Source organism: Cavia porcellus, unplaced genomic scaffold (genome assembly GCF_034190915.1).
Source record: "Cavia porcellus strain 051 isolate PalLab524CR breed Dunkin Hartley unplaced genomic scaffold, mCavPor4.1 scaffold_1, whole genome shotgun sequence".
Classification (NCBI taxonomy): Eukaryota; Metazoa; Chordata; class Mammalia; order Rodentia; family Caviidae; genus Cavia; species Cavia porcellus.
In genome coordinates this window covers 182,419,118-182,438,832 of record NW_026947484.1, presented here as the reverse complement: position 1 = coordinate 182,438,832, position 19,715 = coordinate 182,419,118, and the positions used below count along the sequence as shown (strand labels likewise).

General features: G+C 34.8%; 1 protein-coding gene across 16 annotated transcripts in view; it reads left to right on the top strand.

Moving 5' to 3' along the window:
* The window catches only part of LOC100721890 (FSD1-like protein), a 177,541-nt gene that overhangs the window by 59,368 nt on the left and 98,458 nt on the right, over window positions 1-19,715 (top strand). For all 16 annotated transcript variants that reach the window (XR_010039215.1, XR_010039218.1, XM_063224353.1 and 13 more), the window contains 3 exons: window positions 8,554-8,763; window positions 9,910-10,008; window positions 19,497-19,626. Coding sequence is in view for 14 of the 16 variants with exons in the window: in XM_063224353.1 (XP_063080423.1) it covers window positions 8,554-8,763; window positions 9,910-10,008; window positions 19,497-19,626 (439 nt within the window). In the remaining 2 variants the exon portion in view is untranslated. The remainder of the gene's footprint in view (window positions 1-8,553; window positions 8,764-9,909; window positions 10,009-19,496; window positions 19,627-19,715) is intronic.

Below are 19,715 nucleotides of genomic sequence, written 5' to 3'. Positions count from 1 at the left end.
ATATTTTGATTTACAGAGCTTTACTTAAATATAGAACTGACATTTAAGGGGGAAATAAACATTTTTCAATATGTTATTTATAATACCTGATAATATAATATAAACTTACTTGATAGTTAGGATTTCAAGGTCAAGAGCCTGGATTTTATTTTGCTTTTGAGTTTGTGATGGCAGTATTAAAATTCTGAATGCAAGTTAACTGAGATTTTATGTATGTGAAACACACAAATGTTCGCATGGAGAGAGATTTAAATTTCAGGACAGGAAATGAATCTCAAAATGTGTCTTCTTAAGAGTGACCTTTCTTAAACCTTTCTAAAAGGAAAACAAAACATTTCTAGGAGACATATTGACCATATGTCTCCAGTTACCACCAACATGACTCTACAACTTTAAAATATCACTTGTATCATACCATTATCAGACTTACAAAGCATTCTTTTTTATTAGTCCATGTTTGTGGTACATGTTGATTACAGTTACTGGGGAATAGATTCATGTGCATAATGTATCTTAATCTTTTACTCCCTTTCCCTTAACTTCCCTCTCTGTCACTCCATCTCAAGACTCCCATCTCATTTACCAAAGATCTATCTCCCTACCTCCTTACTTCTTATAATTCCCATCTCAGTGCAGACGGAAAAAAAAATTACATGAATGTAGAGAAAAGCTATCTTTTGCTGCTTGCTTATCCATTCATATGTGAAAGCTGCTTCAGTGTTTTTGTTGGCTATTTTTAATATAAAAAGAAAGATATGCACATGGGAAAAATAGTACAAAAGACTGTAAAATAAAAAGTAGCAGTCTTATCATAGATTCAGTTTTCTTTCCTAGGAGGTGCCACTGTGCCTAGCACCTGCGTATTTTTCCACAATCTATGACTGTACAAAATTATCATATAGGCAGACTCATGTAGCTGCTAATATTTGGCAAATTTGACCATCTAAAGTGTCAGTTTCTTTTGGTTAAACCTAATACATAATCCACCCATTTTAAAATAGAAGCATTCCTATGTATTTTTACATAATTTTGCCTTACCACTTAGTAGCTAGCCAAGTTTTTCCCAGATCACAGTGATAAGTATGGATATAGGTGTAATCCTCTGCATACGGATAGCCAGTTTTCCCAAAACTATTTTGAGGCTGGCTTTCTTCGAGTATATGTTTTTGGCTCTTTTGTCAAATATCAGATAGCTGAATAGGTCTAAGATTGTTTCTGCTTCCTCACATCTGTCCTATTGATCTTTATGTCTGTTTTTGTGCTACTACCATGCTGTTTGTATACTGTAGCTTTGTAATGTAACTTGAAGTCTGGGATTGTGGTGCCTAACACTTTGTTCATTACCCAGGCTGCTTTTACTATTTTGAGTCTCTTTGAGTTCCAAATTAATTTTAAAATTGTTTTCACCATATTTCTGAAGCATGCTGTTGGTATTTTGATTGGATTGCATTAAATCTGTATGTCAATCTCTGGAAGTACGGCTATTTTGACAGTATTGGTTCTGCCTGTCCAGTAAAAGGATATTATTCTACTTTCATTGTCCTCCTTGATTCCCTTTTTCAGAGTACTGTAGTTTTCATTGTTTAGGGGTGTTTCACTTCTTTAATTAGGTTAATTTCTATGTATTAATATTCCTTGATGCTGTTGTGAATGGTGTTTTTTTACTAATTTCTTTTTCAGTGAATTCATTATTGGTGTACAAGAACACTGGATTTTTGTGTGGATTGTATCCTGCTACATTGCTGAATTATGTTATTCCGTAATTTTTTTGGTAGAATTTTTGGAGTCTGAGAGGATCATGTCAACTAGTGATAATTTGATCTGTTTGTTATGCATATTCTTTACTTTGTCTTTACTGATTGTTTGGACTAATATTTCAAGTACAATATTGAAAAGGAGTGTTGGTAGTGGATATCCTTGCCATGTTCCAGATTATAGAGGAAAAGCTTTTGGTTATCCCCCATTTAATGTGATATTGGCAGTAGGTTTGTCATAAGTGGCTTTATCAAAATGAGATGAAATCTCTCTGTACCTGTTTTCTTCACTGTGCATAAATGAGTTGTAATGAATGGGTGTTAGATTTTTGTCAAAGGCCTTTTCTGTGTCTTTGGGATGGTCGTGTGGTTTTTGTCTTTGCTTCTATTTATGTAATGTATTACATTTGTTGCTTTGCATTTATTGAGCCATCCTTACATCCCTAGGGTGAAGCTTAGTTGGTCATGATATATACTTTTTGAATTCTGTTTGCCAGCATCTTGAGAATTTTTGCATATGTGTTCATTAAAGAGATTGGCCTGTAAGTTCTCTTTTTGGTTAGGCCCTTGTCTGGTTTTGAAATCAGGGTAAAGCTAACTTCCAGCAATAACTTTAGCAGTATTCTTTCCCTTTGAATTTAATTAATGAGCTTAATAAGAATTGGAGTTAGATCTCTCTGAGTTTTTTGTAAAATTCAGCAATGAATCCATCAGCTCCTGGGCTTTTCTTAGTTGATAGGTTTTTTATTATTATAATTACTACTGGTTTATTTTTACTGCTTGTTACTGGATTTTTTTAGGGTTTTAAAACCTTCTTGGTTCAATTTTGATAATTCATATATATCTGGGAATCCGTTTTTTTATAGTTTTCCAATTTATTGGCATATAGGTTTGCAAAGTAGTTACTAAAATTTTTCTTGATTTTGACAGTGTCCACAATGATTTCACCTGTTTTCTTTTCTTTTTCTCTTTTTCCTCTCCCCTCCCCTCCTCTCCTTTCCTCTCCCCTCCCCTCCCCTCCCCTCCTTTCCTCTCTTCTCCTCTTCCCTCCTCTTTCTTCCTCTTGTTTCCCTTCCCCTCCCCCTCCCCTCTCCTTTTTCTCTTTTGGAACTGGAATTCAAACTCATAACCTCACATTTGCCAGGCAGGTGCTATGTGGCTGAGCTATATTCCCAGCCCACGTTTTTCATTTTTAATTGCATTGATTTGGGTTTTTTCTCTTTTTTGTGGCTAAAGGTTTGTCTGCTTTGCTTATTCTTTTGAAGAACCAACGTATCGGTTCATTGATTTTTTTTCTTCTCTCTCTTTTTTGTCTTTTTTGAGACAAGAATCTCACTATACAGTTTGGGACTGACCTTGAACTCCCTTTGTAGCCCAGGCTGATCTCAAACCACAGTGATTTTCCTGTCTCAACGTTCCAAGTGCTGGGGTTATGTGCCCCACTGAGCCTGGTTTAGTTCATTGCTTCTTTGTATAGGTTTTCTTTTGTGTGTGTGTGTATGGGGGGAAGGTGGTACTGGGGATTGAACCCAGCGCCTTGTGCATATGAGGCAAGCACTTTGCCATTGAGTTAGATCCCCAGCACTTTGTATAGTTTTTGTGGTGTCAGTTTTATTGATTTCTTCTTTGATATTTATTAATTGTCTTTTTGTACTAGATTTGGGTTTGGAATCTTGGTTTTGGGTTTGGAATCTTGGTTTTTTTGGACCTTTAGATGCATTGTCAAATTTGGGCTTACTTTGTTTTTGTAAACTAGGCATTCGCAGCTATAAACTATCCTCTTAGAACTGCTTGCATGTGTCCCATAAATTCTGGTATTTTGTATATACTGGCATAGTTACAGAAACTGCCTTATTTCTTGATTTCTTCTGACCTGTTGATTATTTAAGAGTGTACTGTTTCATTTCCATAATTTCCATGGTTTTTTGTCATTGATTTCTAGTTTCATTGTGCTATAATTTGATAATATACATAGTATAATTTCATTTATTTTACTTAAGTTTGCTTATTGGCCAGTATAGTAGACCCTTGATTTTCTAATTCAATTCATTCCTAAGGGCTGGTTGTAACTCAGATTGTCAGTGAAGGGCTCAGGCTTCTCTACACAGCCTTCAAAGTCTCTTCTGTATACAGGTGGATCTCAGTGTCCCTAGAGACACATTGGTCCATAGTTTCTCAGTTAATCTCATACAAGAAAGGATGTCATGATGATCCCTCCAGAACTCATTAAGTGTTAAGTTGTATCTAAGACCATCTGAAAGCACAAGTAGACAGCATTCAGGTCTTAACTCAATACCTTGATCATAAGTTAAAATTAAAATTCTGCTTATGACCCAAGTTGTTTGTATGTCAGGCCAGTTGGAACTCAAGTATGCACTGTGTATGATTTGCTGATCTTGCGGTGTAGTTCAGGTTGGCATTGAACTTACTCTGTAGCTCAGGCTGGCCTTGAAGTCATGGCAGTCCTCCTCACTCAGCCTCCCAAGTGCTGGGATTAGAGACGTGCGCCCCACACCCAGGTTGTCGTGGATAAAGGTCAGTATGCTGCAGCTATTGTTGCGTGGAACACTCCAGTATAAGAGCAATTGTTCAAAATGTTTCTGATACTTCTGCAATGATTTTTTTTTGTCCTGTTGATCTATATATGGGGTATTGTGGTCTTCCACTATAGTTGTGTTTATGTTTATATGATCTTTTATGTCTAGTAGTACTTGGTTTATTAAGTTGGTTGCACTGTTGTTTGGTATATTTCTGTTAATAATTGTTTTATCTTCCTGTTGGATTATACCCTTAATACATAGTGACCTTCATAACCTCTTTCAATAATTTTTGGCTTGAAGTCCATTTGTTTGAATATAGGATACCTATACTTGCTTTTTGGGAAATTCCTGTTGTATAGTTTCCATCCTTTAGATTTACTGCTGATAGGTATATTATATATTATATATATACATTATAAATTATATATATATTATATATTAAACTATTGTCTTTTTCTTATCATTGCCTTCTTTTCCCTATTTTTTGCTCATTCCCTATTTTTCTCTGCTGCTCAATTGTTTACCTTACCTAGTGTATTAAATTAGATCTTTTGTCATTATTAGGTTCATTGTCTCTTCCTAAGATTCCCTCCAAAATTTTCTGGAATCTAACTTTGCTGGTTATCAATTTCTTTAGGTGCTTTTTATCATGAAAATGTCTTATTTCTCCATCAATTTTGAAAGATAGTTTTGCAGGATATAGGAGCCTACGTTGGAAATTTTTAGGGCTTAAATACTACTCTAAGCTTTCCTGACCTTTAAATTTGTTTGAGAAGTCTACTGTAATTCTAACGGGTTTACATTTATAAGAATTTATTACTTTAAGTACTTGTAAGATTCCGTTCTTGTTTTGTTATTCTGGAAAGGAAGCAGTCTACACACAGTTTTGATGTGTTGTGGAGATTCTTTTCCAAGTGTGGCTATTGGAGTTCTGTGTGCCGGACTAATCTGTATGTCAAATTCTTTTTGCATATTTTTAAGTTTTCTGTTATTACTTAAGTAATGGGTTTGTTTTGGCCATTTGTGCTGTCGTCTGAGTTTTCATTAATTCCAATTAATATGAGATTGATCACCTTTGTGTCATGTAGGAACTATTAGATCTATTTTTCCATATCCTGTTGTTTTAAGGTATCTCTCATTAATTGTGGGCTGACAACATCCCTGACTTCTAGTTTTGACACTCAGTCCTCAGTTGGTCATTTCTGCCACCCACACTTTTGATAGAATTTTTACTGTCCTGAATTTTTTTATGAACTCTAATTATTTTTTTTCCACTAGACATGAATGTGTTGTGTTGTTTCATTTGCCTCTGCTAGCTTTTTATTAAGTGTCTTCTGTACCCTTGGTAATCACTTTGTTTGACCCATTGTCTGTTTACTTACATCTTCTATGAGTTTTCCAAATGCCTTATTGATCTCCGTAGTTATCTCCCCTGATAACATTTTACATGATTTGGCTGTGTGACTTTTGATTTTCTTCCCTCTGGTGACCCATGAATCAACTTTGAAGGAGTTGTAGGAGTTGTGAGTTTTGGATGTATTTTGTTAGCTTGTCTTCTCATGTTCGTAATTTTTTTTATGTCAAGGTTTTTGAGTTTCAGGCTGGCCTTGAAGTCATGGAAAGCTTTATTTCTAGAATGGAGACTTCTTTATTTAATGTCTGCTTTTCAGTGTTGTCCTTTGTGCTTGGCTTACTATTTGTCTTTTCCTCTCTCGCAGGATCCCACCACCTCAATTTACTTGGAATAGGTTGTAGTGTATTTTGCCCAGTATTGAGTTCTCTTATGAATGGGTCACAATATTATTAATAATCCCAAGGCATCCAAATATTGGCATCACTAGAAAACCACTTAATAGCAACAGCTGTGTAACCTTGGCTACAATTGTATAGTCATCAATTATATTAACAAATACAAACTGAATATTGATAAACCCTAAAGACAAATAATGTACCATTCTTAACCATAGAAATTTAGCCATAGAAAAATGATCTATAATTATAGTATAAATCCTGAGACAAACCAAATATTTACCTATAATAAATATCTACTAAGTAGAACAGTTTTAACTCTTCTAACAATGAAATAGTATTCAATAATACTTGTATAAAATTAACTAGCTATCTAGAAACTCATAAAGATTAGTATTGATACTTGTGAAGGTAGAGGAGATAGGGAAGCAGAGAATGACAAAAGCTAAATGTTGAGAAATTAACCAATGGGATATGAGACGGAGGAGAGAAAAGTGCGATAGGGAGTCTCAAGTAGTAAAAAGATATTGCCACCGTTAAAGAGTGATCACAGGAAAGAACAAACAAGAGAATGAAGAAAAAAGATAAACAGCAAGCAAAACACAGAAATAAAAGGAAGAGCAAAAAATGTTGAATGAGAAAAAGAAAAATTAAAAGAAGAGAAAAAGGGGAGAAAGCCCAACCTCTTAAAAAAAAAAAAAAAGAAGAAGATAAGATTAAAATAAGAGAAAAATTTAAAAAAAAGAAATGCCTTTGATTTTGAATGAGTGGTTTCTTTTGGTAGTCTTAGGATACTTCCAGTCATGATTTTCTTACCCTTGTTTTAGGGCCTAGGGATTTTGAGGTGCCCTCCCTACACCAGAGCCCCTTTGTCAACTCACCCCAGAAGCTGGTAGATGGGGAAGGCCATCAGCCCTCTGGTCTCTGCTGGATGTAGACTATGGACCAGGGGTTCAAGTAGGCTCTTAGCCTTAATGTGGACATTAACGGGTTTTCATTGCTCCCTTTTTTCCCAAGACACTGTCCTGGTCCAGAATATTGGTTAGTCCTTGTCTCTTCTGTCCTATGCTCAGGGGAAGCAAATTTAGAGCTAGTTGAGAGTTGGTGGGTAGTCTTGCCCTTGTGTGTTTGTAGAGGGGCCATCTCTAGTGGGGGCCTGCTTTTTTGTGTGTGTGGAGGGGGTGGCTTCATATAGCAGGACTGCTTGTTTCCATGGAGTGGGTATCGCCAGGTATCTGGCACTAGCCTGCTAGATGGTGTGGAAGACAGCATGACAAGTCCATGGCTAACGTGCTTGCTGTATGTCTAGAGCAAGTCTGATTGCTTGCCAACTATACCTTTTGTGGAAAAGAAGTTGATAATATTTATACGTGTTAAATGTAGCTCATTTAGTTCTGTTTATTTTAATCATAGAACTCTTGGGAAAAACATTTAAATATTCTTAAGTATGTTAGGTGGAAAACTCAATTTTGTTTAATGCTGAGAAATTACACCCCTTCTATTAATTTTTTTCCATGTGCATTTATTCACAGTGGAATAAACAGGAAAGGACCCCGGCCAAGGGTCCAAATAGCTTGGGCAAGGCCTAAGTAGCTCAAACTGAGAGTCTAGGGTTTTAGTCTTTGGTTATAGCCCATATTTTTTAAATGTTTGCTTCTGACTTGTTTGAAAATGAGAAATTTATGTCATTTTTTTCTTCATCTTTTTTTGGCACATGTTTTAAAATTTTAATGGATAGATAGTCATATAAATGTTTTAAATTTTTAATGGATATGTAGTCATACATATTTATGAGTATCATGTGATAATTTATATCTCAAACATTTATCATTGCTGTTAGGAACACTGAAAATCTTCTTGTTATTCTGAAATATGTAAAAAAAGTTATTGTTAATTGTAGTCCCTCTCCTGTGCCATAGAACACCAGAAATTATTCCTCCTAATACTATTTTTATACTTGATAATGAAACTTTCTCTATTTCATCTTCCCCATACAGTTTTTAATAAAAATTAATACTGAATTATTTTAATTATTCAATGCAATTGAGTCATTACTGTGTATTCCACTGCTGTTTCACTTAATAGTTTGAAACAGTAACATATTCAGAAGTAATCAGTCATTTTTGCTTATTTGTCCTTAGCATGTTTAGGATGTGCTTTTTGATATGATTTCAATAAACTTTGAATATATTTATAAATCTTTGAAAGATAAATTCTTCATAATCTCACAGTAAAAGGTACTTTTTTTTTTTGCTGTACCAGGGATCGAGCTCATGACCTCACGCTTGCCGGGCAGGCGCTTATGCCGCTGAGCTAAATCCCCAGCCCCAAAGGTTCTTTTAACATAGTTATTTTGCGTTTATAGGATAACCTTTCTTTTAAACTGATTCATTTTTGAATGGTTGAAAATCAGGATGAAAAAGCCAAGTTGAAATGAAAACATAAATATTTGATTAATGCTTCAATGAAGAAGACATGATTCCCTCCTCTTCTTTTTTTCTTCTCTGCAGTTCCCAAAGCTCCAGAGATAGATATAGTAGACTGTTTGGTGGCCGACAACTCTGTAACAGTAGCTTGGAGAATGCCAGAAGAAGATAATAAGATTGACCATTACATACTTGAATACAGGAAAACTAATTTTGATGGACTTCCACGTGTAAAGGATGAGCGATGTTGGGAAATAATTGATAATATTAAGGGCCTTGAATATACTTTATCAGGTAAAATGATAGCAGGAAGGAATTTCATTCTTAGAATATAAACATAATTATAGAAAATTTTTGTTAAAGTATAAAGTTTTAAATTTGTAGCTAAACTTTTAGATATAGCAGTGACTTTCTCTTTAAAATATCAAGAAAATCATGATTTTAATTATTTAGAAATATATGCAACTTATTTTAACAGTGTATATAAAACAGATATGAAGGGTTGTTCTGGAAACATTTCAGAGTAAAATTTAATTTTTACCTTTGTTTTTAGATGAAGTAAAGTAATTTTTAGCTACATTTAGTATGTTATATTTCATTGGTAACTATAAATACTGCTAACTTTTACAATTTAAAATTACCTTCATGTTAATACATGAACTGTGAATTGGTTTTAGCAATTTTTGTGTTGCCCTTTTGAAAGCCTTTTAAAATTTCAGTATAGTGTGGATTTTGCATGTTTCAAATGGTCAAATGTTGCTTAAAATCTTCAGGGCTTGTTCTGCATGGCAGTAACATTTGGCACTACCATTATTGAGTACTACTGTTTGTTAGAGGCTAGGCTTGCATGCATTACATATAGTACATATATAATATAGTATACTTCATTTAATGCATCTCTTTTAACCTTTGAAGTTGGTTTTATCATTTCAGTAATACAGATAGAAGACTGAGGATCAATCAAGTTGTTGAAAATGTAGATATTTTTAGAGTGAGATTTCAATGTAGACCTAAATTTAGTTTTCAATGTTAACTTTTGTGATTCACTTCCTATTTAATTTTTTACATAAAATCTGATGTTTCTTTAGGATGTCTTATTTCCAGAAATTGATTATATTACTGTAAATTGTGACTTCTGTTTTTAAATGGAATGCTACTTTTAATGAGACTCTGAAAAGGATACTTTTTTTTATTAATGGGTTAAAAGAATAGATGAAATATAGAAATAATATATATATATATAAAATTGATGATTTATAGAAAATAATAGGTAAATCATGATTTCTCTTATTTTAAACATACTTTCACCATGGAGTCATATCTTTCATAAATAAAGAGGCACTTCCAGGGAGGAAAAAGCTGTGCACATGAAGAGTCATACTTTTACTTTCAGCTTTCTTTAAAAAACTTTCTGTGTTTGAAAACCGTTTCATTTTTCAGGTTTAAAATTTGATTCAAAGTATATGAATTTCAGAGTGCGAGCTTGTAACAAAGCTGTGGCTGGAGAATATTCTGATCCAGTGACACTAGAGACCAAAGGTAAGATCAGTAAGTGTTTACACAGCATAAACAAAAGATAACTTTGTGATAGAAAGCATTTCATGTGTAGTGTGTAGTTGGATTGCTTTACCATTTTCTCCGCTAACCTCAGGCTTTTCTGGATTTCCCAACAGTAGGAATTGTAAGGCAGAGAAAATAGGACTGTGGTAGTAGTTTTCAGAAGTTTCTCCTTACGGTTGTATTTGTAAAATAATAGTAGTATATTTTCTCCTGGGTGCTTACTTTATGAATTTTACTATAGTATAAATATAGAAGTATTGATGAGGCTTGCCCAAAGATTTTCTTTGGAGTAGATTATGAATAAGGAAGTGCATGTTCAGTATAGTCAGTATCCCCTCTGTTTCCGAATCTGTGTAGTTATTACTGTTTGTGTAGTTTATTAATATTGACATGACACTCTCACAGTTCATTTAATCATTAGAACATTTTGAGAAAACAGTAGACTAAATACTATTGATATCCATACTGCAGATGAAGAAAATGAAGTTGAAACATGTTAAATAATTTGTCCACAATCTCTAAATCTAGCTTGGAAAGGCGTAAAAGTGTGTTTCTGTATCATCTCTTATTGTATGTCTGGAACCCATGTTCTTTCTAGTCTCTTGAGAGAAATTTGGATTTAGTGAAAACTTATGAACCTAGATGTTCTTTTTTTTTTTTTTTTTTTTTTTTTTTTGTCTTTTTCGTTTTTATCAGTACCAGGGATCGAACTCATGACTGCCTGCTTGCAAGGCAGGTGCTTATGCCGCTGAGCTAAATCCCCAGCCCCAACTTAGATGTTCTTATGAACATCTAAACACAAAAGTTTTTTAGGTGTTCACAATTTGAACATCATAATACTAGCTGCCTTCCCACTTGTGAGATAGTTATTGACTGGGTTCACTTCCAGCATCGGACTCTACAGATTGTTATAGATTCCTGGGATTTAAAGCATTCCACTGATCTGTAGCTCATCTAGCATTTGAACAGGTTTTAATGCCAGAAATTTGATATGATTCAGAGGAAGATATAAACATATACTAAAATACAATAAATTATAAAAATATCTTTTAAATTTTTTATAGTTACTTTCTATTTCACCTTTATATTTAATGAGCAAATGTGTGGTGCATTGTAAATTTCTTTTTTAAAAATTTATTTAAAGAAAGAAAAAGAGAAAACAAAATAGAAAAGAAAATAATACATAATTTTTAAAAATTAGCGCTAAAAATTGCTAGTTGAAGCATTACATATTATCCTAGAAATAGTTTTTCAAGTTGCAAAATCAAAGCTTAAGAAGTGGATAGACACTTAAATATTGACAGTGTAAACCATTCTGTTCAGTGATCTAATAAAAATTTAGTACTATGGTCATCTATTTTACATACTTATACATACCATTATATCCTTTAGAGCACTTTCCTTCCCTTTCACTTTTACAATATCTAGTATACATTTTGGATCTTATTGCTCTTTCATTTTTTTATTCTTTTACACTAGAGATTTGTGATGTTTACTAATGTGGGTCTTGTTTATTTCACTTATAAGGATAGTCTCAAGTTACCTCCACTTACCTATAATGGCCTCAGGATCATCCCTTTTCATAGCTGAGTAATACTCATTTGTATAAAAATACATGTTTCTCATCCACTCTGCATTGATGGGCATTTTGGTTGTTTCCAAGATTTAGCTATTACAAATTAATTTTTCTGGGAAAATACCCAGCAGGCGAATAGCTGGATTGAATGGAACTTCCAGTCCTACTTTGTTGAGGAATCTCCATACTGCTTTCCACAGTGGCTGCCCAAGTCTACACTCCCACCAACAGTGGAGCAATGTTCCTTTTACCCGCAGCCTCGCCAACATTTGTTATCAGTTGATTTCTTGATGGCAGCCATTCTTTCCGCGGTGAGATGAAATCTCACTTGTTTTAATTTGCATTTCTTGAATGACCATTGATGGTGAGCATTTCTTCATGTATTTATTTGTCATTTGTATACTTTCATCTGAGAAATGTGTGTTTATCTCAGATGTCATTTTAGGAGAGGGTCTTTGAATTTGGGGGACTTGATGTTTTTCAATTCTTTATATGCTCTGGATATAAATCCTTTGAGGGACTACTGACTGAAATTCTTTCCCATTCTGGAAGTTTTCTTTTTACTTTGTTGATGAGATTTCTTTTGAAATGCAAAAACCTTTTAGTAATATGAGATCCCAGTTGTTGATTCTTTGAGGTATTTTGCAGTTTACAATTTTTTTTATGATTTCTCTGCCTACCCCTATGTCTCCAAGATTTATACCTACTTTGTCCTCCAGTAGATTTAGTGTTTCTGTTTTAAAATTTAGGTCCTTAATCCATTTTGACTTTAGTTTAGTGCATGGTGATAGGCATGGGTCTAGTTTTAGTCTTTGGCATGGAAAAGCCAATTTTTCCAACACCATTTATTAAAGAGGCTTTGTTGCAGTGAACATGTTTAGCCCCTTTGTCAAATATCAGGTGGCTAAGTGCTTTTGTAGTGGTGTTTGTTTCTTCTCATCTATTCCATTGATCCTCGGGTCTATTTCTTTGCCAGTACCATGCTGATTTTATCACTGTGGCTTTGTAGTATAGTTTCAAGTCAGGAATTGAGATATCTCCTGTCTTGCCTCTGTTGCCCAGAATTGCCTTTGCTATTCTATGTTTCTTCTGTTTTTGAATGAATTTTAGGAATGTTTTCTCTAGATCTGTAAGGTATGTTAATGGTATTTTGATTGGGATTGCTTTAAATCTGTATAACAGTTTTGGGAGTATGGCCATTTTCACAATCTTGGTTCTCCTAACCAAGGGCAAGGAAATATCCTTCTCTTTTGTAATATCCTCTTCAGTGTCTTTTTTACAGTGGTATAATTTTCAGCATATAGGTCTTTTACATTCTTGGTTAGGTTGATTCCTAAGAATTTCATTTTTTTTTAGATGCTATTGTGAAAGGCGATATTTCCGTAATTTCTCTCTCAGTGAGTTTTTTGATTGTGTACAGGAATTCTATTGATTTTTGAGTGTTGACTTTGTATTCAGCTACACTGCTGAATTTTATTACCTCTAGTCTTTTAATGGAGTTTTTTTGGGTCTTCTATGTAAAGTATCATGTCATCTGCAAATAATGATAATTTTACTTTTTCCTTTCCTATCTTTATTCCTTTTATTTATTTCTCTTGTCTGATTGTTCTGGTTAATAATTTCAGAACTATATTGAATTAAGAGTGGTGATAGTGGACATCCTTGTCTTGTTCCTGACTTTAAAGTGAAAGCTTTCAGTTTTTGTCCATTTAGAATAATGTTGGTTGTTGGATTGTCATAAATGGCCTTTATGAGATTGAGGTGTAGGTAGCATCTATTCCGAGTTTCTGTAGGATTTTTATCATGAACAGGTGTTGGACTTTATCAAAAGCTTTTTCTGAGTCTATTGAGATGATCATGTGATTTTTATTTTTGGCTCTGTTGCTGTGTTGTGCCACATTTATTGATTTTCCTATGTTAAACCATCCCTGCATTCCTGGGATAAATCCCACTTGGTCATGATGTATAATCTTCTTGATGATTTGCTGCATTCTATTTGTCAGTATTTTATTGAGACTCTTTGCATCAGTGTTCATTAGTGAGACTGATCTATAGTTCTTTTTGGTTGGGTCTTTCTCTGGTTTTGGTATCAGTGTGATACTTGCCTCCAAGTAAGTTAAGGAGGATTACTTCTTTTTCAATTTCATTGAGGACTTTAATCTTCAATGAAATCTTCCCTAACTTTTTTTTGTAGAATTTAGCTGTGAACTCATCCGGACCTGAGTTTTTTCTTTGTTGGTAAGTTTTGAACCACATTTTCAATTTCAGAGGCTGATTTTGGGTTATTCAAAGTTGTTATATCTTCTTGATTGAGCTTTGGTAGTTTATATGTTTCTAGAAATCTGTCCATTTCCTCTGTATTTTCTACCTTATGTGAGTAGAGATTTTCAAAGTAAGTGTTCGTGTTCTTTTGAATTTCCCTGGTTCTGGTAGTAATTTCCCTCTGTTCAGTCAGTTGTTTCTATTTTTTTCTTGATAAGGTTGGCTAGAGGTTTATCAATTTTGTTGATTCTCTCAAAAAACCAGCTCTTTGATTCGTTAATTCTTTGTATTTTTTTTTTTTAGTTTCTGCTCTGATTTTTACAATTCTTAGTTTCTTTATTTCTGCTCTGATCTTTATAGTTTCCTCTCTTCTATGAGCTTTGGGTTTGGCTTTCTCTTCCTCTTCTAGAAGCTTGAGATATAGTATTAGATTTATTTGTGCTCATTCCATTTTCTTGATGTGACAATTCTTTGCTATATATTTCCCTCTTAGGACCCCTTTTATTGCACCCCACAAATTACAGTATATTGTTTCCGCATTTTCATTGAATTGTAGATTTGCTTTATTTCTTCTTTAATTTCACCTGTAACCCTCTGGTTGTTCAGAAGGTTGTTACTTAATTTCCATGTATTTATGCAGGTTTTGCAATTTCTTTTGGCATTGATTTCCAATTTCAGTGCGCTATGGTCAGATATTATGCACGGGATAATTTCAATACTTTTGCATTTACTGAAGAATTTTTTATGGGTTAATATATGATCTGTTTTGGAGAGTGTCTCATTTGCTGCTGAGAAGAATGTATATTCTGGTGTGGTTGGTTGGAACACCCTGTAAACATCCACTAAATCTATTTGCTCATAGATATGATTCAGTTCTGTTACTTTCTTTGCTGACTTTTTGTCTAGTTGATCTATCTCTCTGTGATAGTGCGGTGTATGATTTTTTTTTTTTATGTGCCGGGGATTGAACTCATGACCTCATGCTTGCCAGGCCCTGGTGTATGACTTTCAAAGTTCTCTATTTCACTGTCATCTGTTCTTGCTCCTGATGGACTAGATGTTTGAGATTGCATTTTGCTTTTTCGTTTTGTCATTTTCATCTTTTGGGCTAATACTTGGTTTTTCAATCCCAGTAGTTACAACTGTTGGTAGTGTGTGTGTCTTGGGGGTCTGATTATTGAGTACCATAATCTGTATTTCTTCTGTGGGTCCTGTTGGGTGAGGCCTATATTCTTTCTAGGCTGACTAGCCTGAGAGTATTGATGTAAGTCCACCCTCAGTTCCTTCTGTTGCTATGTCTTCAGGTTATTATAGGTCACCAGATCTCCTTGTCTACAGTGTTTATCTCAGCTGAGACCCTACTGTGTCACTTGGTGTCTCATAAGCCCTTTTAATTTTCTCTGAGTTGGGGAGTACCGTATTGGCACATTCTTCAACCTGCTTGATGTTTTTCCATCTGGAGGAAGGAGTCACCTATACCCTTGCCAAGTTCTCCGAGGTCTTACAGCTGGATGGAGCTTCACTACTACTCCTATTTACCCTCAGAAAACCTCTGTTGTAGGAGCAAACTCACCACACAGACTGGAGCCTACAAGGTCTTCAGTTTGGGAGAAGGGTTACCAAGTCTCCAATCAATCCTGCATGGTTAATCCACTGCAGTTCAAGGTTCTGGGAGGGGAAGTAGGAGCCAACCATCATCAGCAGTATTTAGTTCAGGAGATAGGGAGGGTTGCTGAGGCCAGCAGGCTGGTGGTGTGGGCAGCAAGGCAGGCAGGAAATGCACGTCAGGTTCAAGGTCTGCAGGGTGGTGCTGCTGTCCCGGTCTAGTGGGGTGTGTAGAATTGTAAATTTCTATGCAAATTTCTCAAGTTCAGGAAAATGAGTAACTGGCTTTTGGTTTCCTTGAAGTTGGTATAGCTGTTTCTATTAGCAGTGTGTAAATCTTAATAGCCAAACTGTTGGGTTTTGATTGGTAGCGAGAAAGACTAAGTTGATTTTAGTTCTTTTGAGCATTTTTCACCAAATAAACACCTTAGGGTGGAACTTGGCTGAATCCCAACCCTCAGACCTACTAAACAGTTTTCTGGTCTACAGAGAGTCCCAGGATAAAATTCACCTCTTAACTGTCTATGGATGATAGATTTTTCTGAGACTGTTATATAGCATTGGCATGGCTACTAAGGAAAAAAGAGATTTGCAGGGGAAAAGTCCTCATTTTAAAAATGAATTATTGAGCAACTCTTTACTATTCTGTTTCACCATCCAGCCAAAATAAATGGATAGAAAATGGAAAGGAAAATAATTGGAGATTAAACACTTGAGACCTATCAAAAGTTTATTCCCTGAAACTTCCAGTGCTTGATGTGGAAAATAGTGCACACTGTTCATTTTTAGACCTTCAGTGTATGTAGTTGTATTTTTTTCTCCTGTGGAAATCATCAAAGTTGATAGCTAATATAAGTTCGTAGGTCCAGAATTTTTAAGATACATCATCTTTTACTCCCTTGTAAAAATAAATGGTATTATATTAATAAATAACAAAACTAAACCCACTTCAAATAGTGGCTAGGACATAATTTTACAGTACTACTGAACTAGCCACAGCTTAAATATATGAAACATTGATACTCTTGATTTTTGGCATTTTGTTTTCATAGAATTAAATATGTAGAGACTAGTATTTAGGTTTATTACAGGGCTTATATGAAAAACAAGACTACACTTTTGAGGTAGCCTTTCACTGTTTGTTTCTTTTTTAACTGTTATCTCTGTTACCTTAGAGAGGCTCTGTGGACTTAATGAGGTACCTTAAGGTAATGGTATTCATAGAAAAGAGATTTTTAAAGAAGACACCCCTTGGATTTAAACTTATGCTTTTACATTTAAATATTGTGGTTATATGATAAGTCTGGCCACAAATGGTTTGTGGATAGTACCTTTTCTTGCTGTCTTTGATATATTGCTGGTAGCTCTTCTTTGCATCATAAAAACATTAAGGAACAGCCTTAGTATAATACCGCTTCTTTCAGCCTTGGAATTTTAGCAAGCAATTGAGAATAAGTGGCACCTCAGAGTTAAAGCTAGTATTTCTTTCTTTCAAAAATGAAGATATTCTTGCACACACTACCTAATAGCTTAAGTATAAATATTAACTCTTTTCTTAAAGCAATTCCCTTTGGAATGCAGAGTCCTAGTACCTTGCCCATTGAGGAATTCTAATTCCATTTTTACTGAAAAGCTGCGTTATCTCTTGGAGCAATTGTTTTCTCTCCTTTGATTTTCAGTCTCTGAATTTCCTTTCCAGTTAAATATGTTTCTTGTATACAGTATATTGATGGATTTTGTTTCTTGATCCACTCTCCTTGTGTTTATTTTTATTGGTGAATTGAGGCATCTACATTAATGGTTACGACATTAGTGTGTCTCTGCCATGCCTTCCTCATGCTGTTGGCCCTCCACTTTTCCCCTTCATTTAATTGCCTATCCTGGTTGGCAGTCCTCCTTTGCTGCTGTCTCTGGAACCATGGTCACCTTTATGTCTCTCTAGAATATCCTTCAGTGCTCTTTATAGGGTTGGTTTGGCGGTCATTCCTTCAGTTGTTCTTTATCATGGAAATACCTTATTTTTCCATCAGTTTTGAAAGGTTTGATTTGCAGGTTATATCAATCTGGGTTGGAAGTTTTCTTTCAGGAGTTGAAACACTTCATTCCAAACTCTTCTTGACTTGATGGTTTCTGTTGCAAAGTCTGCCATAATTCTGATGGATTTTCCTTAATAGGTGATCTGTTTCTTTTCACTAATATCTTTTAATATTCTGTTCTTGTGCTGAATTTCTGTGATCTTAATTATTATATGTCTGGGTGGAGATTTACTTTAATTATGGCTGGTTAGAGTTCTGTATACTTAGCTTATCTGTATGCCAGTACTTTTCCCAGTAGTAGAAAAGTTTTCTACTATTACTTCTGTAAATAGCCTGTTTATTTCATTTGTGTTGACTCTTCTTTTTTGCTGATACCTATCACTCTTAAATTATTTTTCTTTGTGTCATCTTGCAGCTGTTGAATTGTTTTTTCCTGGTTCCTTGCTATTTTTAAGAGATCTTTCTTTTCATGATCACTAGTTGTAATCCTCTGTTCAAGGTCTTAAAGTCTGTGTTCAATGTCTTTCAAGCAATTTTGCTTGTTTTGATGGAGTTTTTAATTTCCTGCGTATCTTTGAATCTGTTTCATGCATTGTAAATCCTTCCTATATTGTTCACTCAAAGTTTCCCTCATTTTCCTATGCCCCTCTTTTTTTTTTTTTAAATCTGTGTCTTCTTTAGATAACCTCAGCAATTCTTGCATGATGCTGGTGATTTTTTCTTTTACCTGAGACATTATTTCTGAGCTGATTACTTTTAAAGTCTCATTAAGTTGTTTCTTTACTTTAGGTGCTATCCTCTCAGAGATTTCAGGTGTGTCACTTACATTTTCTTCCATGACTATATCTCCCAGAGTAGTTGTGTGTGGGATGGAGGTCTGAGACTGCCTTTTGCTCCTTTGTCTTGACAACTCCTGAGTTCCTCCCAACAAGCTAGTTGTGGGGTCCTAAGCACTTTCCATGTTGGCTGCTCCTCCACAGTGTAAGAGAATGGGACAGGCACCTGGGTTTCTCTGACTCCCAACTTCCCAGGAAGGTAGAAATGTGTGAGGCAAGCTTCTCTAGACCCATTCCACTACACTGTGGCTTCTCTGATAGCTAGGGACACATGGTAGTAGGGCTGCTTTTTCTCACAGCCTACATGTTTACACTAGGACTCCCCCAGTGGTAGCAGGTGCACAGGGGTGTGTTTGTCTGATTCTCCCATCAAGTCTGATGGTGGCAGTGGGCAAGCAGAATTTGTACAGCAAACTACATTGCACAGCCATGAATCAGTGTATTTTAATGATTTACCCTCAATTCCCAAAGAAGGAAGCAAATACTTTGTTATACTGATTTACTTAAACTAGTAGTTCTAAGTTTGTGCATATTTCCCCTCAATGCCAAGTAATATGAAAAGCACAGTTTTATTTTTGTTTTGTTTTCATCTAATTGGCCTTTTTCCCTGTTTACTTTTTTGCCATTAAATCTTTCAACTGGCTTCAGTTTCTTCATGTTCATCTTAATTTGACACTAGTGATTTTAAGTATGAAATTGTGAAGTATGGGAGCCTCAGAGAAAATGCATGTGTCCCACAATTTCTCTAGTTTAATTTTCTGTAATATCACCTTTTCCTTCTAAATTCTGCCACTTTTTTCTATTCAGTGAAAACAGTCAACTGAAAACCTACTGGTACTTGGATAGGAAATTGAGGTTACTATGTGCTAATGGAGATTCCAGTAAAAAGAATAGCAGAAATAACTGTGATAATACAAGTACAGTGTATTTGGTTAGAGTAAAGGATATATAAAACATGAGACTAAAGTAGAGATTATCAGTTAAAGGCTAATCATTGAGACCTTTTTTTAAAGATGTGGAGTTTGAACTTTATTACTTCTATTGTAGTACAAGTGTTGAATCATTAGAATAGGAAGTTCTAATGAATAGAAAATTAGATTTACTTCTGAAAGTGAAGATATGTTGTTACATTTGGAAAAATTTCTTGGACAGCACTTAACTTCAATTTGGATAACTCATCATCTCATTTGAATCTGAAAGTTGAAGATGCCTGTGTAGAATGGGACCCTACTGGAGGAAAAGGCCAAGACAGTAAAGTGAAAGGAAAAGAGAACAAGGGCAGGTAAGCTATTCCAGTATCTGCTGTGTTGGAGAGATGCTTAAACACCGATTCCAGTGCCGATACCTTAGTGAAATTCTTGTTCTGTGTAT